This window comes from Candoia aspera, chromosome 1, assembly GCF_035149785.1.
Source record: "Candoia aspera isolate rCanAsp1 chromosome 1, rCanAsp1.hap2, whole genome shotgun sequence".
NCBI lineage: Eukaryota > Metazoa > Chordata > Lepidosauria > Squamata > Boidae > Candoia > Candoia aspera.
Window position 1 is genome coordinate 77,197,435 of NC_086153.1, and position 23,885 is coordinate 77,221,319.

General features: G+C 40.6%; 1 protein-coding gene across 2 annotated transcripts; it reads left to right on the forward strand.

Moving 5' to 3' along the window:
- The first annotated feature begins 1,315 nt into the window (after window positions 1-1,315).
- On the forward strand, window positions 1,316-23,531 carry UNC93A (unc-93 homolog A). 2 transcript variants are annotated; one of them, XM_063307583.1, is made up of 8 exons: window positions 1,316-1,508; window positions 2,700-2,881; window positions 6,825-7,054; window positions 8,798-8,926; window positions 11,551-11,762; window positions 15,748-15,883; window positions 18,036-18,167; window positions 22,899-23,531. In XM_063307583.1, the coding sequence occupies exons 1-8, from the start codon at window positions 1,422-1,424 to the stop codon at window positions 23,168-23,170; spliced, it is 1,380 nt and encodes a 459-aa protein (XP_063163653.1). In that variant the 5' UTR covers window positions 1,316-1,421; the 3' UTR covers window positions 23,171-23,531. The 2 variants fall into 2 exon arrangements, with proteins under 2 accessions (XP_063163653.1, XP_063163663.1); XM_063307593.1 differs by lacking the exon at window positions 2,700-2,881 and having other exon boundaries at window positions 1,364-1,508.
- Window positions 23,532-23,885: the final 354 nt, after the last annotated feature.

A 23,885-nucleotide genomic window follows, 5' to 3' on the forward strand; every position in this document is an offset into this window, starting at 1 on the left:
AAACTGAACTTCAAAGAGAAATAAAGCTCTTTCCTTTCCTTTTTTCTAGGTCACATAAGGGTGTTCCTTGGTTTGCTAGAAGTGCCCATTCTACAGCAAAGCCTTTACAGTATCCGGCCTGCATTGCCCTAGTAAGGAAAGCTTTCAAGTGGGCATTCTTGAAATTCCCTACATATATAAGAGCTGAGACTGACATGCAAAGATTGTCTGGTTCTTTGGAGTCAGTTTAATCTTAGGTGCCCTGACAGAAAAAAATAAAAGGGTGTCAAAGCTGACATACCACAGGCCTTTGAAGTATGTTCAGAGCTTGGTACAAAATAAAAAACTTTTCAGCCTTGACAAATTTCTACAGTAAAGATGCAGCACATTCCTTTAGAGAAATTCACTCACTGAGAAGTTGGAAAATTCAGCCCCTGCAGAGCAAACTGAACAGGCCAGTTGGGGTCTGGATTCACTGACATGTGAGGCCTTGTGAAGCCTGCTGAGACAAAGAAGAGTGATTCTAACTGAACTTACATACAAGATCGCTTGCGAACCATGATTTGTAACTTATCTTGTGTTCAACCATAGCTTGTAGCTTATTCAACAAAGTGACAATATAACAAATTATTCCTAGAGGGAGAAAGGCCTCTGTCTTGAGTTTTTCGTATTTGCCTACACTTCTCTTTCGGTTTGGCATGTCCTTGATGCTGCTTTGTATCTGCACTCTGCTGCTTGGTTTCTTCCTTTCTGCTCTACAGTATATCTGTTGATCTCTCAGCTTCTCATTCTGTGCAAATCTGTTACATTTGGCTTGTTGCACATTCTTTTTTTAAAGTGTGCACTAACATTTGCTGCTTTTTCATTGCAGCACATGTGTTGTATTTGTCACATAGAGGTATCTAATGTCTTGGAGTTCAGTTGCCCAACTCCTGGCTGGGAGTGATGGGACTTGCAGTCTAACACATCTGGAAGACACCAGTTTGGGGAACCACTGTTTGGGGAATAGTGAGTGTCGTGCTGTGCTACAGCTTTCCAAGTGACCTTTTCAATGGAATGGTAACCTAAAACTGTATCCCACCCACCTGCTTCTTAAAATATACTCATCCTTCAGTGCAAGTGGGCATGGAAGGGAGATCTGCTTCAAAAAGGCAGCCTGGAAAGTTGCCTTGTGGCTGGAAGTGATTTGTAAAATTGGGCGTAAAGGAAGACATTATACAGATACCAATATGCCTTCTGTGGAGCCCAATTAATACTTCAAATCAAGTGAATTAGTCCCAGACTTCTGGAGCATTTTCAGTGCTGGAGAAGGCAAAGTTTATTGGCAGGTACTCAAATAGCTAATATGGCTCCTTTGTGTTATAGGTGAAGGAAACTAGAATCCAGCTGCTTTTAGACCCTGTCTCTGGAGTTTCTCCATCTGGAACGTCCATAACTCAGCCATGGACTTGTATCTGAAAAACGTTCTTGTTATTTCATTTGGATTCTCATTTCTCTTTACTGCTTATGGAGGGCTCCAGAACCTTCAGGTAGGTGACCTTTATTTGGATCTGTGAGATCGTGCCGTGCACTATACGCTCCACGATGTGCAGGGAATGAATTGCATATGCCCTTTTGTATGGTTTGGTATGGACTTAAAATATTTAGGAAGCTAACCGCTATATTTATTGGTGGAATGGCTTTTACGTAACGTCATGTGAGACAATGATTATGTGCTGATGTTCTGCCAGCTGTGCTACAGCCTTGTACAGAACAGATCTAAATTCATTTTCTTTTCATGTTTCTCTGTTTTCATTTTTTTCCTGATCATTCATGTATATTTATATATACACGTGTGTGTGTGTGTGTAATATATATTATATATACTGCATATTATATTACATACATATTGTATAGAGAGGTTTAACTACTCTGGTGGCTGCTTTATTTATTTATTTATTTATTTACTTTATTGTGTCTTTTAATTCTTATTAAAACTATTGTCTGTAATTTTAATGTACTGTATGATGCCTTGGGAAAACCTGATGTTCAAAGGCAAAGTGCCATTGCCTTAAAATAGATGAGATGAGATTCCATAATGAAAGAAAGCTTTAACCCCCAACTGAAATAAATCATAAGCACCTCAAGGTAAGGCCAGTGGTCCTGGTGGTTTGATCAAGTCATTCTTGTTGTATCAATGCAGAAAATCCTCAGCATCTCTCCGCTTTCTCTGTAGTTCAGCAACATTCATTCCCAACAGCTTGCTGCCCTTTCATGACTACAAGAACCCACCACTTCACTTTCTCAGGTGGAGACAGCTTTGGGTAAACATTATTACCTTAATTGGTCATTGGTGGCAATTGTAGCACTGGCTGGTTGATAAAAGGCAGGGGGCTTGGTCAATCTACTTCCTTTCCAAAACTGCCCCACGGCAAGAGACACACTGAATTTTCATTCCTCTTTACAATAAAGACCGATGCATCTGGGTGCCCCAATAGAGATTTAATTCATAGGCATCCATGGCGTGGGGATGATAAAATGTGTGTGCTGACATCATCTGCTCAGGACATAGTAAACACAGGCAGCATTTTGTGATGACAATGCATTTGTCATATGTGTTTGATATCATGGATTCATTTCCAAACTTCCCTGGCTTAACTGTCTCTTCCTCTGTTTCTATCAATCACTGTCTCCTGGTGTTTGTTATAAATATGTGCCTCCATTGCATTTTGTCTGTACAGAGCAGCCTCCACTCTGAAGAAGGCCTGGGAGTTGCCTCCCTGAGTGTGATCTACACTGCTCTGATTCTATCCTCCATGTTTCTCCCATCAGTCCTCATTAAGAAATTTGGATGCAAGTGGACCATTGTAGGCTCCATGTGCTGCTATATTACATTCTCTTTGGGAAACTTCTATGCCAGCTGGTAATAGTTATTGCCTAATTCCTATGTCATCTGCAATGCATTTGGGGGAACAGACATAATTTCAGGCTGACTGATCAGTAGAGGGCTACCACCATGAAAAATCTAATTGGATCTAAACTAATGGGGAAATGTTCAGCTACATAGTAAATAGGTGGACATTTGTTCAGAGGATGGTTTGGGCCTCACAAAACAAAAGACTTGGTATGAATGACTGGTGTATTTCTTCTCCCTTGCTTGGCTTTGGGCATCTCTCCACCCACAATGAGATCATTTTCAGATGAACCTAAAGTAAGACACTGGGAGAAACAGAGATTGAATAGTCCTTCTAATTTTGGATTTGAGGGATAGCCATTTGGGTAGGATTTATGCCACAATTTCAAGCTGTAAAACTGCAGCTGTTGCTTTACGCCATTCTGTAGATCGTTAAGATGGTTTTGCTGATATCTGGTTTGAGGTCTTGTTTTTGTCTTTGTCTTTTTTTCCTAGTCTACCTCTGATATGTCAGTGAAAGTTTCTCATCAAAACAAAACAGCCACACACTTGCAGCCTTTTTCATGAGCAATTGGAAAGCAAACAGAAAAGCAGAACAAACAGATATGCTGTAGAGTGTATAGCAACTGCTTCTGTAGCTGAGGCAATCACTAACATCCCCTTTAGCAAACAAAGCCCTGAGCCAATATAAACCAAGCAGAAGCCAGTAAAGGCACCATCTAATGACTGGTGTTATAATTACATTTCTAAAGGAAAGGGTAAGGAAAGAAACATTTCGCCAATGTTTTCTCAGCCTTCCTCAGCCAGGTACCCGCCCCCAGATATCTTAGCAGTACAGTTCCTTGAATCTCCAACCAGAACATTGGCCATGTTAGGAGTGGAAATCTGGGAGTTGACACCCCAACATATCCAGAGGGCACTGGCCTGGGGAATGTTATGTAACCCTTGTACTTTCATTTCCACCAACCTCTAGTGAGTACAAAAGTTCAGGTGAGAAAAATATAAAGTGGCAGCTTTACAGAGCCATAAATAAGTTATACTTTGACTATTAAGCTTTCTAAACCTCATTTCTTCTTATCTTATGAGGACAATATATTCATCCATCCATAACAGCACAGCAGTTCTGGAATATCCTGCATTTCATTATATTAGACAGTCAGACTCAAAGCAGATGTGATGTGGAAATTCCAGAATCATAGCTCACAATATCTTCATGGAAAACCCTTGTTTTGATCAGGACAAAGGCAAGTTAATCTGCCACTTACTACACTGATTCCAATCAAAGAGGATATTTGTAGCTCAGGGGTGAACTGTGGAGTCCTTCGGGCTCTCTGAGCCTTGTTGTTTTCTTGCAGACATTTCATTGCCAGACTAGGCAACATCTTCAGTGCGAAGAGGGAGTGGGCCTTGCTCTCAGTTTATATACCGTGGCTTGCCCTGCTTGGGTTGGTGGGGGTGTTGTTCTCTCCTTGGGAGTTCCTTGATTAGGCCTAATCAAGGGTGGCTGGCTGGGGAATTCTGGGCAGTGAAGTCCACACATCTTTAAGTTGCCAAGGTTGAGAAACTGGATTAGGCTGAGAAAGAGTGAGCATCCATGGCTGAAGACAGAACTGAACTTGAGTATCCAGGGGCCTATTGCAATACTTCAATCAGTGTACCATACTTACTTGTGAAACTCATGTTACAGGCAACTTTTATGTCTATGTATTTTCCCCTAGTAGCAGAATCACAGGAGCAATGTGCATTTGAGAATTTGCATTGAAAGCATTGGCTTGTATCTCTTCCTTGATCTCAAAGGTCTGATCCAAATCATTTTCCTTCAGGACTTGCTTTAAGGGCAAGAAAATAGAGTCCACACAACACCCACAGTGTATGGGAAAAAATGCACAGAAGATGCTTTAAGGCAAAACAGGTTGAAAATTATATAATTTTTCCTGCTCCTGACAAACCATGAGTGAAGATTTATGAGAATAGGTTCCTTATGAGTACATCTGTGTATGTGGAGAGCTTGTACATTTGAGCATTGAGCAGCGTGGCATTTCTAGTGGAAGAGGGTTCTCTGTTTATAGCTCTGGGTGCAAAAAACTGATCCTCATTCATGTTTCGTGGATGTTCATCAGATTCTAGTAATGGACTGAAATAGTCTATGCAACCCTGAGAGTACACCTTTACTTTTCATGTGAACAAAATGATTCTCATGGAACTGTCCAAGCTATCATTAAAACATATTTTCTTAGAGTGTAAAGAGAAGAAAATGTGTAAGTTATGTATTTATTAAAATATTTATATATCACTTTTCCATGTGTTAGAAAATATCAACGGGATTTACAATATAAAGAAACAAAATTTCCATATTGTAATTCCATCAGTTAAACATTAAAACCATACAATAATGCAACAACTAATAAGGGTAGTTGGCCACCAAGAATCAGGTCAAGGAGGTAGTCAACTAAACATCACTAGCAGAATTAGCTCACATTATTAGCCACACTCACTGAACTCAGGGTGTGGCTCTTTCCAGATTTTGACACTACAAAACAGCATGTCCCTCACCATCACTGCTCATTGAATGTTAGCTAACTTCAATCTAGTAAACAAGGGATTGTCTGTTAACGCTAACAGTGGAAAAATGGAAGGACATTTTTTCAGGCTGTGTAGGGCCATATATTAACCACAATAATTATTAGCATGGCAGCTGGTAAGAGCCCTCAGCATGGACCTCACATATAAGGACTGTGCAGCATTTGGATTCAGGTCCCAAAAACTGCATGTGGGTGTGCAAGCTCAGTACATAACTACAACTCCTTAAAGCCCTGTTCAGTTTCCTGGGATGGCACAGCAGCTGTAAGGGCATCCATATGAATCCAGGAAAGGGCATCCATATTCATCCATATGAATCCAGTACAAGTGTTGCTGAGAGGTTCTACATTCATGCTCCCACAGTATCTTTTGGAACTGAATCCAAAGTACTCCTGCACAGTCATATGAGAGAACCAGTTCAATTTAGGGTTGAAGGGCTGGACTGCAATTGGGAAGATCCAGCTTGAAAACCCCATTCAAACTGGGATTTCTCTGGGTGACTTTGGGCCAGTTATTTTCTCTCAGCCCATCCTATCTCAAAGGACTCTTGCCATGGGGGTAAAAAGAAGAGACACCCACTAGGTAAACTGCCTTGAACTCCCAGAGGTAAAGGAGGATGTACAAATGGGTGTGTCTGTGTGTGTGCCTTCCAGTCAGTTTTTGACACCTGGCAACTGCCTGAACAAGTCAGTTCACTTTCCTGGCAATGTTTTCAGAAGTGGTTTGCCATTGCCTGCTTCCTAGGGCTGAGAGAGAGAGTGACTGGCCCAAGGTCACCCAGATGGCTTCATGCCTAAGGCAGGACTAGAACTCGTAGTCTCCCAGTTTCTGGCCTGGTGCCTTAACCTCTACACCAAACTGTCTCTACAAATGTCAGAAATAAAAAATAAATATGAATGGTAAGGAGCTCCACTAAACAAATTTATTCTTCCCTTCTGCATTAGCTGCAGCTTCTGAAACACTCTCAAGGGCCATCTCACATAAAATGTATCACATAAGCCTAGTCTTGATTTTACTAATGCCTAGACCACTGTGGAAACCCTATCCAGGAAAGGCCATACCTGTCATACTAGGCAAATAGGAGATAGGCATCACTTCAGTTTCTGCTGCCAAAGCGGCAATGATGCAACTTGAGCTTCTGATGGTGATGCCTCAGTTCTGGACTTGTATCACGACCTCTTATGCAAGTGTTAAGTATTGGCATTTGAGTGAAGGTGTCAAAGCACATGAGTCATTATTTGCCTCCTTTGCACTTTGTTTTTGTTCCTGCAGAGGGAGCACAAGTAATTAACTCCTTTGAAATTTGGTGGAATAAGTATTGTTCATTTATGTTTTGTTTCAGAAAAATAACTAAGTTACCTATTTTTGGCAGGTTCACACTCATTCCCACATCAATGATCTTGGGGCTGGGAGCAGCCCCCCTCTGGTCAGCCAAGTGCACTTACCTTACTGTGGCTGGCAATTTATATGCTCAGAAAGCAGGGAAAATTGGAAAATACATAGTTACCCAGTATTTTGGAATCTTCTTTTTGATATACCGATCCTCTGGAGTCTGGGGGAATCTAATAGCATCTCTGGTCTTTGGCCAGACTCCTAACAAAGGTAATTATGTTTAAGTAGATGTGTAGTAAGGAAGATACATGAAGTCTGTTGTAAATAACGTAATGAGAAAGGAAATGTTTTAAGGTTTTTAAAATTCTTGTTGAGCATTACAGCCAGCCTGTGTTCTCTCTACACCTTACTCTACCTCCTGGGCCCACATATAACTGATTCCAGATATAGTTCATATATTGCCCTAGATCGTAATACAATTTGCTTGATTTTGGTTTAGCACATTGGATAATCCCATGCTATTTTACACAGCTTTACTAATCCTCTGACAAAGTACCAAACTGACCCTAACAAATGGTGTTTCTAGCATTTACAGTAAAGAACCAGTCTGCAGATTTATATTCTATGTTTTAATGTTTTTTTTTACTTTAAGTTTTATTTAATTTTTTAATGTAAGGGTAATACAGGCTAGAGGGACGCGGTGGCGCTGTGGGTTAAACCGCTGAGCTGCTGAGCTTGCCGATCGGAAGGTCGGTGGTTTGAATCCGTGTGACGGGGTGAGCTCCCGTTGCTAGTCCCAGCTCCTGCCAACCTAGCAGTTCGAAAACATGCCAATATGAGTAGATTAATAGGTACTGCTTTGGCGGGCAGGTAACTGCGTTCCGTGTAGTCATGCCGGCCACATGACCACAGAGGAAGTGTCTATGGACAAACACCGGCTCTTCGGCTTTGAAACGGAGATGAGCACCGCCCCCTAGAGTCAGACACGACTGGACTTCATGTCAAGGGAAACCTTTACCTTTACTAATACAGGCTAGATTGACCAGAAAATTAGTCATTTCTCCTAAGAAATTGATTGGGACTGAAGGTTACAGGAACTAATTAAAATCACTACCAACGTGGCAATTTTAAGAAGAGTTATTCCTAGTGGATAAAATTCCACGGATTGACCAAATATTACTGTTAGGAACAAATCAGAAACTGCTAGTGGTGCTTTTGAAATGTTTCAAAGGACCATACTCAGCTCAAAGGTGCAATTATTGCTTTTGGAAAGAAAACTCACAATTCATATTATGCTACAGCAAACCTTTACACTATCATGTGCATCAGCAAGTTCTTACTTGAACCTTCTGGACCAGGAAAAGCAATTTAGTGGGAAGGACTTTGCAACAAGGATGCCAAAGAGAGACCACTTAGGGATTCCTTCTTTATAACAGAGGCTACACTTCAGGGAGGAAGGGTGGCTAAGCATCATCTCATGTACAACTCACAGCTACAGGCAAGGCAAGAGTGTGCAGGGCCATCGCTCAAGGTCAGTGAGGCTGTATTGCACAAACTGGCAGAGCTGAGGCTTTCTAATTTTTCCTCTGAAGCAGAGTTGGGATTTGTTTTCAATTGTGTGAAATTTATTAAGCTCTTACACTGAACTTAAATGCGTTTCCTGCATTCAAATGGGAGGGGAGGAGGATATCATCTATTTTTGGTAGTCCTGAGAGGGAACCAGGAGTTACACAAACTGGGCTTTGCCCCTCTTTTCTCTAATCAGAGATATAAAGTTTCCTGAAGGCCTACAACTGTTTCCAAATATAATTGCTGCCAAGGAGATATTGCTTGGGTTAGAAATAAGAACACCAAAGCAGTTTAAATTTCTTTGAAACACAGCTTGAAAACTGTTGACACATAACCATGATTTGCTTGTATATATGGCTTTCTTTTGTATATACAGCCTTCATTTTTGTCTGTATTTTGACCACTAATAAATTCCTCTTTCTTTTTATGTTTTTAATGTTTTAGTGAATCACACAGAAGCAGATCTGGCATGCTGTGGTGCAGGCAACTGCATGATAAATACCACAAATAGCACTGTGATGTCAAAAGGACCATCTAACACTTTGATCTATACTTTGATGGGAATCTACACAGGTAGGCCCCTCAGGGACCTTTTGTATCCCATGAAGGAAAGTGTACATAATTGGTATGTATAATGTATCAGAGCATGTTTTAAAGTCACATGATGCAGGACCTTACTAAAGCTAAATTCTTGGTTTAGGTAGTGCATTGATGGGAGATTATCTAGGAAAGTTGCTTCTCTTGCCTTTAGCTCCATCATGGCAAGATTTAAGTGGATAAATTAATATATAAAATGTTGAGATCTTAATTGTGAAATGATTCAGAATGACATACAGCAGAGATGTATTCTATTCTGAAAAGCTTTAAACGGAGATCAGGGTTGGCCAGTGATGGGGATCAATGGAGTTGAACTTCAATAGATGGAAAATCACTGGTTGACCAAAGCCAAATAGAAGTAATTGAGAGATCTATAACTTGATCTCCTAAACTTTAAACAGGATTTACAAAGTATTTATATATTTTATATAATAAAATTAATCAGAAAAGTAATTTCTTATACGTTTATAGAATCCCTTTAAGAGTTTAAGGGGACATTGGAGGACGTGTAGCCTAAACCCCTGACCAGTGGAAGAATCTACTTACTGTAGCATCCCTGAGATGAGATGGCTGTCTAGCTTCTGTTTAAATGCTTCTGTTGAAGGAGAGTCCACCACCTCTCAAAGCAGTCCATTCCATTATAGAAGACCTCTTGCTTTTAGGAAGGTTTTTTTTTCCTAACCCTATGAAAGCCTTCTGCCTTTTAATTTAAATCCATTGTTTCTTGTCTGCCTTCTGGAACAGCTCCAGACAATTCTGCCACCTTGTCTACATAACATTTCAAATTCTTGAAAACAATAATCATGTCTCCCCACAGTCTTCTATTCTCCAGAAGAGAACACATCCCATGCCTCGAACCATTTCTTGTAAAAAAAATTTTACTTCCAGACCCTTTTTATACTGGTTGTGCTACTTCTAAATATCAACACTGTTGAATTACTGAGGTTTGAAATGTTCTACCTTCTACCAGCAACATCTGTCCATTGCAGAAAATATTGGATCATGTTATGTGGTGCCTGTTCATAGCATATAAGACTTCGTTGGGTTTCTCTTTCAGCCAGGTCTGAAGGCATAGGGCACAGGCAGGAATTTGAACTGAACCAGAATCTGAGAAGCATAGGCTATAGGGCAAGTCAGTAATTGGGACAATTGGAGGAATACTGGGAAACCAGAAGTCAAGAAGAATATCCATAGAATGTAGGAATACATGAGAGCTTAATTGCAATATTTATTTATTTTATTTTATTTTTATCCCACCTTTATTATTATTATTTTTTATAAATAACTCAAGGCGGTGAACATACCTAATACTCCTTCCTCCTCCTATTTTCTCCACCACAACAACTCTGTGAGGTGAGTTGGGCTGAGAGAGAATGACTGGCCCAAGGTCACCCAGCCGGCTTTCATGCCTAAGGTGGGACTAGAACTCACAGTCAGTCACAATATGAAGTCCTCTTATATTTCTTCAGGTCTAGGAGGATTGGCTGGCCAGATTTGATGCACAGAGTTAATCCAGAATTTCAGAACATTTCAGTGAGAAATTGCCACCTTCACTTTCCAATGGCTCACCACAAGGGACAGCTGTGCACAGATTTCATTTGGTTTTGATAGAGAATACAATACAAACCAAAGTCAACTTCCTTTGGGTGTTCATTGAAAGGAAAGTAAAATACTGATAGGCAGTGTGTATTTCAGGGGAAGTTATTCAACATTATTGTTCTTCCTGATGAATCTCTGATAAGCTTTGTTCCTCAGCAGACAGTTTGAAAACTACTGATATATAATTTTTAATACTATTTCTTGGTTGTCATGCAATATGGTTTAATTCTGATTTATAGTTAATATGACGCATTTGGGTATTTTTTATTTCTGTGGTTTAAGATGCACAGCTTGTGATAGGGAGAGGCTGCCCTGCAAAATCACTGAGTCAAAGATTTTCAAATTTCAGATATTAGGGATCAAAATTTTATGCTTTGACAGAGTAGTTCTGATTCTGATTGTGATTTCCCATTCAAAATAGGAACAGAGAAATGGCAAAACTGACCAAATTCTGGATATTTTGTGGATATTCATTTCAGTTCTTATATTGAATCCATTTGACTATTCCTGTGTCAACCTTCATCAATATAATGTAATAAAAATTAACATTCCTGTTCTTTATTATAATGTCCCTTCTTTCACATGTAATTCAGAAAAGACTGCCATTGAAAAGAAATGGCTCAAAAAATAAGCTCATCTACAGTAGAAGCAATATTGACAGATGTGTAATAGTGTATCTATGCTAATCTCAGTAAAGCCTTTGATTTGACCTGGAATGGCAAGAAATGTTTTATGCAACAGCAGATTGTGGGGGGGGGGGGGGGTTCCCCCTAGCTGTCATAACACAGATGTCACAGCTGAGCAAAAAGAACTGTGGAAAAAGGATGCCCTTACACTATTTTGCTTTGGGTTAAAGCAAGACATTTTTAATACTTCTAGATTTAAATTAGAGGCACTTAATGGCCAAGTAATATGACCTTGTTACTTAACACCAGTTCTTCCAAAAACAACAATGTATCATTTTAATTTTGTTTGTTCAAATACATCCTTTCATTTCTCAGCTAGTGAGATTCTGGCTGTGTTGCTAGTCGCTATATTTCTGGATCAAATCTCAACCAACCAAGCAGAGAGTGAAGAAAAGGCAGCAGCATCATTTGGATCCACTTTTCTAGAAACATTTCAACAGCTTAAAGATAAACGCCAGTGTCTCCTGATACCTTTGACTATGTTCAGTGGACTTGAACAAGGATTCCTTGCTGGTGACTATAATAAGGTAGGTTATAAAATATGTTGTTGTTGTTCAGTCGTTAAGTCGTGTCTGACTCTTCATGACCCCGTGGACCATAGCACGCCAGGCCTTCCTGTCCTCCACTGTCTCCCGGAGTTTACTCAAATTCGTGTTCACTGAATCGGTGATGCTACCTGACCATCTCATCCTCTGCTGTCCCCTTCTCCTTTTGCCTCGGTCTTTCCTAGCAACAGGGTCTTTTCCAGTGAGTCCTCTCTTTGCATTAGGTGGCCAAAGTATTTGAGCTTCAGCTTCAGTATCTGTCCATCCAATGAACAGTCAGGGTTGATTTCCTGTAGGATTGACTGATTTGACCTCCTTGCAGTCCAAGGGACTCTTAAGATTTTTCTCCAGCACCACAGTTCGAAAGCATCAATTCTTCAGTGCTCAGCCTTCCTTATGGTCCAACTCTCACAGCCATACATTACTGCTGGGAAAACCATAGCTTTGATTATACGGACCTTTGTTGGCAAGGTGATCTCTCTGTTTTTTAATATGTTGTCTAGGTTTGCCATAGCTTTCCTCCCAAGGAACAAGTGTCTTTTAATTTCATGGCTGCAGTCACCATCTGTGGTGATCTTGGAGCCCAAGAAAATAAAATCTGTCACTGCTTCCATTTCTTCCCCTTCTATTTGCCAGGAAGTGATGGGACCAGATGCCATGATCTTAGTTTTTCTTTATGTTGAGTTTAAAGCCAGATTTTGCACTCTCCTCTTTCACCCTCATCAAGAGGCTCTTTAGTTCCTCTTCACTTTCTGCCATTAGGGTGGTATCGTCCACATATCTGAGGTTGTTGATATTTCTCCCGGCAATCTTAATTCCGGCTTGTGATTCATCCAGCCCGGCATTTCTCATAATGTACTCTGCATATAAGTTAAATAAGCAGGGTGACAAAATGCAGCCTTGTTGTACTCCTTTCCCAATTTTGAACCAATCGGTTGTTTCATGTCTGGTTCTAACTGTTGCTTCCTGACCCGCATACAGGTTTCTCAGGAGACAGGTAAGGTGGTCCAGTACTCCCATCTCTTTAAGGATTTGCCACAGTTTGTTGTGATCCACACAATCAAAGGCTTTAGTGTAGTCAATGAAGCAGAAGTAGATGTTTTTCTGGAACTCTCTTGCTTTCTCCATGATCCAGTGAATGTTGGCAATTTGATCTCTAGTTCCTCTGCCTCTTCAAAGACCAGCTTGTACTTCTGGTAGTTCTCGGTTCATATATTGCTGAAGCCTAGCTTGTAGGATTTTGAGCATAACCTTGCTAGCATGTGAAATGAGCACAATTGTGTGGTAGTTTGAACATTCTTTGGCATTGTCCTTCTTTGGAACTGGAATGTAAACTGACCTTTTCCAATCCTGTGGCCACTGTTGAGTTTTCCAAATTCGTTGGCATATTGAGTGTAGCACTTTAACAGCATCATCTTTTAGGATTTTAATTAGTTCAGCTGGAATATTGTCATCTCCGCTAGCTTTGTTGGTAGTAATGCTTCCTAAGGCCCACTTGACTTCACTCTCTAGGATGTCCAGCTCAAGGTCAGTGACCACACCATCGTGGTTATTGGGGACATTAAGATCTTTCTTGTATAGTTCTTCTGTATATTCTTGCCACCTCTTCTTAATCTCGTCTGCTTCTGTCAGGTCCCTGCCTTTTTTGTCCTTTATCATGCCCATCTTTGCACAAAACGTTGCCTTGATATCTCCAATTTTCTTGAAGAGATCTCTAGTCTTCCCCATTCTATTGTTTCCCTCAATTTCTTTGCATTTTTCATCTAAGAAGGCCTTCTTATCTCTCCTTGCTATTCTCTGGAAATCTGCATTCAGTTGGTTATATCTTTCCCTTTCTCCTTTGCTTTTTGCTTCCCTTCTTTCCTCAGCTATTTGTAAAGCCTCATCAGACAGCCACTTTGCTTTCTTGCATTTCTTTTTCTTTGGGATGGTTTTCGTTGCTACCTCCTGTATGTTATGAACCTCCGTCCATAGTTCTTCAGGCACTCTGTCTACCAGATCTAGGGACTCCCTTAAATCTATTCATCACCTCCACTGTATATTCATAAGGGATATGATTTAGGTCATACCTGAATGGTCTAGTGGTTTTCCCTATGTTCTTCAATTTAAGCCTAATTTTTGCAATAAGAAGCTCATGATCTGAGCCACAGTCAGCTCCAGGTCTTGTTTTTACTGACTGTATAGAGCTTGTCCATCTTTGGCTGCAAAGTGCATAATCAATCTGATTTCACTATTGACCATCTGGTGATGTCCTTGTGTAGAGTCGTCTCTTGTGTTCTTGGAAAAGAGTGTTTGCTATGACCAGCATGTTCTCTTGACAAAACTCTATTAGCCTTTGCCCTGCTTCATTTTGTACTCCAAGGCCAAACTTGCCTGTTATTCTGGTTATTTCTTGACTTTCTACTTTAGCATTTCAGTCTCCCATGATGAAAAGGACATCTTTTTTTGGTGTTAGTTCTAGAAGGTGTTGTAGGGCTTCATAGAACCGGTCAACTTCAGCTTCTTCAGCATCAGTGGTTGGGGCATAGACTTGGATTACTGTGATGTTGAATGGCTTGCCTTGGATTCGAACTGAGATCATTCTGTCGTTTCTGAGGTTGTACCCCAGTACTGCTTTTCCCACTCTTTTATTGACTATGAGGGCTACTCCATTTCTTCTGCACATCCAGGCTCAAATATAGTCCAGAAGTTACAAAATTATTATATTTGTTTCATGTGTAGGCCTGTATATATGCATTAACAGTATTCTTAAACTAAAAATAAAGAATGTGACTTACCTCTTTACTGTGAAGATGCCTGAATTTGAAATATTTTTTAAAATAAATTGTGATCTCCCAGGGAACCCCTAGTGTCCTCTCAAGGAACCCTAGTGTTCTACGGAACCCTGGTTGAGAAACCCTGGTATACAGTATGAATTACTAATTTATAAACCACTTCATCAAAAGTTACTTTAGAGCAGCTTGCAAATTACAAAAGGCCCCTATTCCTTACTTGGGATTTGCATTCACAGCCAGCCCAAAACATTTAACTGTCTGAGGCAAAGAAAAACATGTGGTCCCCTCCCATTCCACGTACAAAACTTAACTGAAACAGGAGTTCTCTCTTCCATATGGTCAAGAGGAGCAACCTCCTCCCTCTTATCTATGGAAGAGAGCAGGCTAAATTTAAAGGAATTCCTAGCCAACATGCACAAAGACTTCTTTGCTAAGAATTCCAGTGTGCTGAGATTTTTTTATTTTTTTTCTTTATTACATTTATATGGCCGCACATCTAACAGGTGGAACTCTGGGTAGTAAACAAATATGAAAACATAATACATAATCCAGAACAATTTAGAAAAACAAAGGCCCCTGTAGAAAAATTTGTCACCGACATGTTACACATACAAATGCCAGAGCTCCATTAATATCCTAGCTCCAATGCCTGGGGGGAAAGCCAGGTCTTCACAGCCTTCCAGAAACCCAAAAGGGACAGGCTGTTCCATAAGGCAGGCACCATGACAGAGAAGGTATGCTTCCTAGGACCTGCCAGGTGACACTGATTCACCAAGGGGACCTTGAGCATGTTCCCTCTGCTAGATTGGGTGGGACAGGCAGAAACCAAAGGGCTAGGCAGTCACAGAATTACAACACACCTGGAGGATACTACTTTGAGAATGAGTATGTTATGTCTTTTCAGTGCCAGGTCCGGTTTTTCCATTGTTTTTGCATCTGAGGACAGCTGCAGTAACTGATCAAGTCCTGGTCATCTATCCATGTTGCACAGCAGCTGCACACTGAATTTAGAGGCTCTATAGCAAGATAGAGAATGGTGCTTTATTGATCATGTAGGTGTTGCATGAATATTCAACATCAGCACTCCGAAGCACTCATCAGGCATTTAGCTTCAAACAAGAAAACTGAGGTTGCTGCTATCTATAACAACATAACTGTGTGGGCATCTCTCTCCTTCTCACATTTCTTTCTAGTCCTATGTGACCTGTGCTCTTGGGATAAATTTTGTTGGATATGTGATGATCTGCTTTTCAGCTACAAACTCACTCGCCTCAGTGCTGTTTGGCAAGCTTTACCAGATCACTGGTAGAAAGATTCTGTATACACTCGGTAGGTAAGGGCTACCTGGGGGCTTGCCTGCTGTGATGGCCTGGGTGGACTTGGGCTTTGAGGAATAGGATACAAGTTAAGAAGCAATTGCTCAAGAACATAGTCAGTCCAGAGAACTTCTCATCACTAGCAAGATGAAAAACCAACAGTCCCAATCGTTATATATATATATATATATATATATAAATATATCTGCTGGATCAGCAGCTTCATGGCAAAATTTTCCAAGTGTACAGGAATTATATTTCACCTGATACTGTTGGTCTGTAATATCAAGTGTTCTCAGAAAACCATCTGGAGGCAATTGAGCTGAAGGCTCCCAAGTTAGAGAAGGTGATATGGAAATTTGTGTGACCTATGGGATTCATGAAATTATGATACAGCATGTTAATTCTAGTATCTGACCTCATATCAATAATTATGGTACTCCTTTTACAGTGTATTCATATAGGTGATATTAATTTTTAAAAAATAGATATTAGGGCCGTGCACACTTTAAAAATGTTTTGGAAGGATTACATTAGATCTTGCACAAATGTGACTATTCTGCTATTCATTAAAGTGGGAGCCTTGGGAAAAGTATGCTGCTGCTTTAAAGTCACATTGCAGTCATCTTAATTAGTGGACTTCTTAAAGCAGCAGCATCTTTTTAGAGGCTAATGTGCAAGCTTGAAAAAAGGCTGCTTTAAAGAATAATAGGTGCTGAGCTAAAGTGATACCTGGTTCCATATCATAGAGTAAGTTCCATAGAATCATAGAGAGGAAAAGACCTTAGGAGTCATCCAGTCCTGCACCCTACTCAGTGCAAGATTCACTACAGCATATCTGGCAGATGATAATCAACCCTCTGTTAGAAAACCTTTAGCAAAAGAGAACTTGCCACATAACGTGGCAGCCTCTTCCACTGGCTGATACTTCATTCAATCAGGAAGTTCCTCCTGATGTCTAGCCTAAACCAACTTCCTTGTAATTTTAACCCATTGGTCCTAGTCCTGCCATCTGTGGCAATAGAAAATAAATCCAAACCCTCTTCTCTATGACAATTTTTCAAATATCTGAACACTGTTATCCTATCTTCCCTTTGTCATATTTTTTGTAAACTAAACAACCTGTAATCAAATCATTTTTAACACATGCACAGCCCTAATTTATAGTTGCTTTGCAGGAAAAAAATCCTCAAAGGATTTGAGGATATGTTTTTTAAAAAACCTGATCTCACTGTTATGTGCATTACAACAGTGCAATCCTGTAGATTCCTGTGAGGAATTACGACTTTGAATTAGTAGAGCTTATTTTCAGGGAACTTGTTGTAGGCATCAGTGCCTACAGCAGTGTTTCTCAACCTCAGCAACTTTAAGATGGGTGGACTTCATCTCCCAGAATTCCCCAGCCAGTCCACACATCTTAAAGTTGCTGAGGTTGAGAAACACTGGTCTACAGCTTGAGATCAGAAGGGCAGGACGGCAATAGCGGTAGAGGGGTGGAAGTCCCTCCTTACTGTATGTGCATGCAGTGTCAATACACATATAAAAGGGGTGGAACTTCAATTGCAGTGCCACAACTACCATCTTGTCTTTTTTTACACACCTGCCCCCCACTAGGGGTCATAGCATTGCATCTTAGATGGTAACTGTATGACATACCATATTTAGCTATGATTTGTTGATTAAGGCACAATTGGCTGGGTTCACAAATTGTGCCAAACTATAAACGATAATTTACAAACCATTGTAGGTGGATCCACACAGTGTTATCAGCCATAAACAAGCAATATTCACTTTCAGGGATTGTCAGTTCCTCTATTTACCTTGGGAATGTGCTCTGGGCTGCCAATAGATGCTATTTAACCTTGTTCCCCAGAATAGTAAGGCATTATCATGCAGCAGAAGTGTTGTTAACTGCCTCTGTGCACATGCCCCAAAATGCAAGCCCTGGACTTCAGTGCAGGTGTAGAGCTAGAAGGCTGACCCCCTAATTGGTTCCTTGTCTGGAGCAATCCTGCTTGTTTCCTTCCAAAGTCAGCTGGGCACTAGAAATGAAGTTATGGGTAAGTGGACTTTGGGTCTGATGAAGCCAAGCAGTACTTAAATTCATAAAGTGTGAATTGCAATGTGCTTTACTGTTTTCTCATGTTCTTTGCCTAATCCAACAGGTGCCATTCTCTGTCTTGCCTGCATAATCGCACTATTGCTCTGGAAACCTCACCCAAACCAACTTGCCCTATTTTTTATAATACCTGCCACCTGGGGTGTAGCAGATGCTATCTTGCAAACCCTAACCAATGGTAAGCACTTATAGCGAGAGAAGGCCAACAGAAAGATGAAATAGGATTGTGGGCTTTATGCAAAGGAGATAATCAGTTTGAGCAACTGCCTTAGTCTTACTGGAAAGCGCCTCTTTGACGTGAATGACTGGAAGGTTGCATGTTATGATCATGGAAGGCCATCTAGGTCTGTTCTGCTGTGCGCAGTGATCACACCCTATTCCTATGCAAATTTGATGACTTTTTAAAATCTGCATGAACATCCACATGCGTTTCTGTGCACAAAGAAATGTGTATATATTTTTGTATACAATTTCTTGAAAATACATATTTGCATATGTGCCTTTTAATGCAATGTTTTTCCTAAAGTATGCTTTTTTTCACCTGGACCAATTTCAGCTTGAAAAATACATTGTAGAATTCCAAAAAAGGAAAAACCTGAAGGATTTCATATTGCAGTTTGGATATTCAGAGTTTTGGGTAGGTCAGTTCCCCTTAAAATAATGAACTGAGTAACCTTTATCCCAAACCTATAAAATTATTTGATTCCTGAGGATTGTTGAAACTTAGAAACGGTTAATATGTGTATTTTAAAGGGCAACGTTTTCTGTACACTTCATCTTGAATTAAGCTGCTGGGGCAGGGGGGCGGGTGGACCAGCATCAGTTGACCCTCTGAAGGAGATGCTTTATTACTGTTTGCCCCCTTGAAGTTCTGCACAATCCCCACAACCAGGCATGTTTAGGTTCCATTCAAAGATATTCATGTGTTTCTGCTTGCCTTTTCAGTTCTGACAAATGGTAAGCTCAAGTTACTAAACTAACACTACAAAGGAAGAGGGAAAGAAAAGGAAAATTAAGAAAGATTGTTGGTAAAGTTTTATAATGCAATTTAACAACCTATTATATATCAGTTAATTTTTATAACTCACTTGAAAGCTATGGATGAATATTGATTTATTTATCTTTCACATTAACAAATAGCATCCAGCAGATCTTGGCTGATCTCAGAAGCTAAACCAGATTAATCCTGATTAATAATTAAAGGGAAACTGCCTGGGATTCCCAGGACTAGACAGATTTTTTTTTTTTTAAAGGAAGACGAATCTCTGAAGAAGACAGTGGCAAACTATGATTGTAACATTGCCCAGATGCCTCACATGGATGACTTGAAGGCATCCTTACCTTTATATGGTGCCTTCTAAACAAACCTTTTTTTAAAAAAGGGACTTAAAATCAGAAGACATTTAAAATCAGTATTTGCACGTATGCATTTATGTTTGAGAGTATAATTATTAAATAAAATGACGTTACATGAGAAGAATTTAAGATTTTTTTTAAAAAAACTGCTGAGTAGGAAAAATCTTAAAGAATTTACTGTAAAGGTTAGAGGAGAAAGGGGGAAGAGAGAGAGATGATAGAAGTGTGTATTTATGTATTTGTGTCTGTGTGATTATTTTGCTTAGCAGCATCTGTGCTATTTTGAACAACCCCTCATATATCTTCTTTCTCATTTCTTGGGAATGTCATGGCACCAATCTAAGAATAAAACTTAGGTTCTTAGATTACACATCATATTCTGTAGGATATAATGATTAAGGTGGGACCCAGATTCAAGTCCACCCTTACCTCACTCACTCACTCTACACCACTCAATCTCTCAGCTGCTTCACAGGCAATGGTTGCAGCCAAACATTAGCAGAAGAAGGCTATGCATGCTCCCTTGAGCTCCTCAATGTTTAATTATCTAGATAACCTACTGGTTACACGGGTTCATGCTAAGTGATGCTCAGTGGGCATTGGTGTTAAAAAGGCTGCACACCCACCTGAAGAATCTAGCCAAGGAACGTCTGTTACTGCAGTCTCTGTAAGAGAGCATACAAAACTCCTCCAGTTAAATAAGGATCTGACAGTAGATAATGAGCAAGATCTCTGTCTGGGCCCAGGAGAGCTGCTGTTGGAGAAGCAGCACTCCTTGCATGCTCAGAAGTTACTTTCTTTCAGAGGGTAGTTAAATGGTAGAGCCATGCTGTATCTAAAACCTGATGCTTTGGGATTACAGGTAGTCCTCACTTACCAACGCAATTGGGACCAGCAACTCTGTCACTAAGTGGGATGGTTGTTAAATATCACATGACTGCACCGACTTAACGATGTCAGTTCTGGCTGCAGTTGTTAAGCGAATCACAGTGGGTCATTAAGTGCAACATCACATGACCACAACTTGCAACTTTCTGCGGGTGGCCCCATTTACTCTGCTTGTCAGAAGCCAGCTGTGAAGGACACAAATGGCAATTACATGACCGCAGGACACTGCAGCTGTCGTAAATGCACACCAATCGCCAAGTGCCCAAATAGCAATCACATGACCATAGGGATGCTGCAATGACCACAACTATGAGGACTGGTCATAAATTCCTTTTTCAGTGCTTTGAACACTTAACTTTAGGGTTAGGGTTAGGGTTTTCGTAACTTTGAACAGTTGCTGAATGAGTGGTCAGTAAGCGAGGACTACCTGTATACTACTCCAAGCTATGTATGAGCAGCTCAATTTAACAGCCAGTTACACTGCTGAGCTTTAACCCAGCTCTGTCACCAAGGTCCATAACATTCTAAGGAGGATGGTCAAAAATTCACCAGCCTTCAGAAATGAAGCAAATCACTCACAAAGCTGTCTTTTAGGGTTGGAAGTCTAATATTAATCACGAGCTCCCCCTACAGTATAACTATAGAAGTGCAGGATTCAGTTTCATTCCAATTCATTTGTTCAGTATGTGTGTGCCTGGCATTTAGATTTGCCCAGCTAAAAATATCTCAAGCAGCAGGTGAGGGCAAGCCCGCTTCTCTGTCTAAAGAGAGAAAAGACTCAAGAAAGTCTTGCCATTCAGAGCAGAGGATATTGGCGCCAAAGGGTCTGATGTGATGGGACGCTCCCTCCCTGCAGCCATAGAAAATAGGCCAATATATAACATAGCACCCTGCGTGGAATCCAATATTCAAACAATGCAATGTTATTTATTGACTTGCTTGCTTGCTTCTTGATTTATTAGATTTATATCCTGCCTTTGTTTTGACCAGCTCAAGGCAGCGTACATAATGCTGTTCGTCCTATTTTCCCCCCAAAAAAACCACCCTGTGAGGTGGGTTGCGCTGAGGGAGAGTGACTGGCCCAAAGTCGCCCAGGCAGCTTCTGTGCCTAAAGGAGTAGCAAATTCCTCTTAAAGGCTAAAATAATATAAGTTCTTGAATACTGCTCAGTTCTTTCAGAGCTTACTTTTCATTGGAGATGTATCACATTTCTGTATTATCTGTGGAGTCCTTGGTGCTCTCTGAGCTTGGTTGTTGTTGTTTTTTTAATCTGCCTTTATTATTTTTATAAATAACTCAAGGCGGCGAACATACCCTAGTGCTCCTTCTTCCTCTTACTTTCCCCACAACAACAACCCTGTGAGGTGGGTGGGGCTGAGAGACAGACGTTTCACTACCCAAATAGGTAACATCTTCAGTGTGAGTGAGTGTGGGGTTTGCTGTCTGCTGCAGTAGCTTGCCCTGCCAGCTCTGGTGGGGGTGTGGTGTCCTCCTTGGTAGTATCTCCTTTACTGACAGAGAACCAGATTTTAAGAAAAGCAAATACACCACAAACAGCAGTAGATACAACCACTTTGTTTCCTGAAAGATAGAGTGTGGGGTTGCTGAGCCCCCCTCAAGCATCCCTCCCCCAAATTTAGTTAAAACATTTGCAGCTACCAAACATCCTAGATGGAGGCAAAGGCCAAGCAGGTCCAAACCATGCCAAGAAAAAGAGAACAGGTCCATGAAGTCACTAAGAGTCCAGATCAACTTGAAGGAGACTTTACGTCAGTGTTTCTCAACCTTGGCAACTTTAAGCTGTATGGACTTCATCTCCCAGAATTCCCCAGCCAGTATGCTGGCTGGGGAATTCTGGGAGATGAAGTCCATACAGCTTAAAGTTGCCAAGGTTGAGAAACTGCTTTATGTCGTTCCAGCCCAATGGAAGGTTAGAAAGAAATGATGTGAAGGGACTGGAGACTCTGTCGATCTGAACCTCAGCAGGATAATGTTCTGAAAACTGAACAGAATGGAATCAGATTTGGGCTGGTGGAAGAAGCCAGCAAAGGGAAGTCTGAGTTTGAAAATGGGCTGAATTTAGTGAGGGGCTGCAGAGAAAACTCATCCAGAAAAAAAAAATCCCAGGAATTTCCCTTTGGGCAGTGGTCCAGAAAGCTGCCAAGTGCTCCATTCTAAACTCTCATCTCACCTCCCTCCTGGTCATGTGACCCAGAATGGAGCAGCTATTAAGGTATTGGAAGGCGTTACAGAAGCCATGTTCCATACACTCCCCTGCCTTGCTTATTGCTGACCTGGCACCAGCATTGCTTCTCAGTATCTGTACCTTTCAGCTGAAGCTTGTCACCTTCCTAACCCAAAGGAGAGAAAGGTGCTGCCTTAAGGAATATATATTTTCTTTGTGAAAGTCCCAGGCCAGATATTAGGCAAAAGGCCCATTCACAGTGGCAGCTAAACTTCTAAAATATATATAATTTAATTAGTTTAAGAAAGAACAGAACAGAATACAACCTAAGCAACTACCTGGTACAAAAGGGAAGGTGTAAAATAAGATTTTAATGCAGAATCACCTTCGTTTGGAATAGGTGACAACTGTTGTTTTAAAACATGAATCTGAGCCAGTGTCTTAAAGGTTATCTGACACAATTCATCTTTTTTTTTATAGCTCTCTATGGAATTTTGTTTGAAAAGCACAAAGAGGCTGCGTTTGCAAATTACCGCCTGTGGGAGTCATTGGGATTTGTCATAGCCTTTGGCTACAGCACCTTCTTAAGTGTCTCCATCAAACTGTATATTCTGTTGACTGTACTGATTGTGTCGATGGTCTTATATGGAATAGTTGAATACCTGGAATCCAAGATGTCTTCTGGAACACCCAAGACTGCTAAGCAGGAGCCAGTCACATCACAGCAAAATGCTCAGTCAACCCATTTCTAATCCAGTAAGCAAATCTATGTAAAAAAGGCCATTCCCCATTCCTAAATCAAAGCTTGCTTATGTATTTTTACTGGCCAACAGAGAAGGGCCTATGCAGGGACTGATTGGTGGCAATGACAACCATTGAGAAGGTTCAAGGAACTGCTATGCTGTTGTGCACAGGATTTTCTTTCTCTCCTTTTGTGGTAAGACTGTGCCATACTATGAACTTTCCTTGTAAAGTCTGAGCCCAACCTACTTCATAGGGTTGTTGTTATGGGGAACACATTGGAGGGTTGAGTCCTGTGTGTGCCACCTGAATTCCTGGAAGTAAGATAGATAATGAATAAATATAGAATTGGTTTTAATTTTTGCTGGCCTTTTATTAAAAAAAAACTTTTTGGGAACTGAGTGAACAATGCATAATCAATAAACAAAACACCAAAAAAATTGCACTAAACAGTTTGTATTGATATAGCAGATACAAACTGACCACTGCAACTGAATCTTGTTGAAATCAATAGGAGTGAACATTTTCTCTAGAGTTAAGATCCTGTGCAATGGGCCATGTCCTATCTCCCATATATACAATTGTCAAATGATCAACTTTGAATATATTCAGCTGTTATCATACGGATTGAATATATTTCCTGCAAATATGAGAACTCATACATTCAGACACAAGCTGAGTTCCCTGAGAGAAACATGATCTCGGCTTCCGGTGGGAATGGCGGAC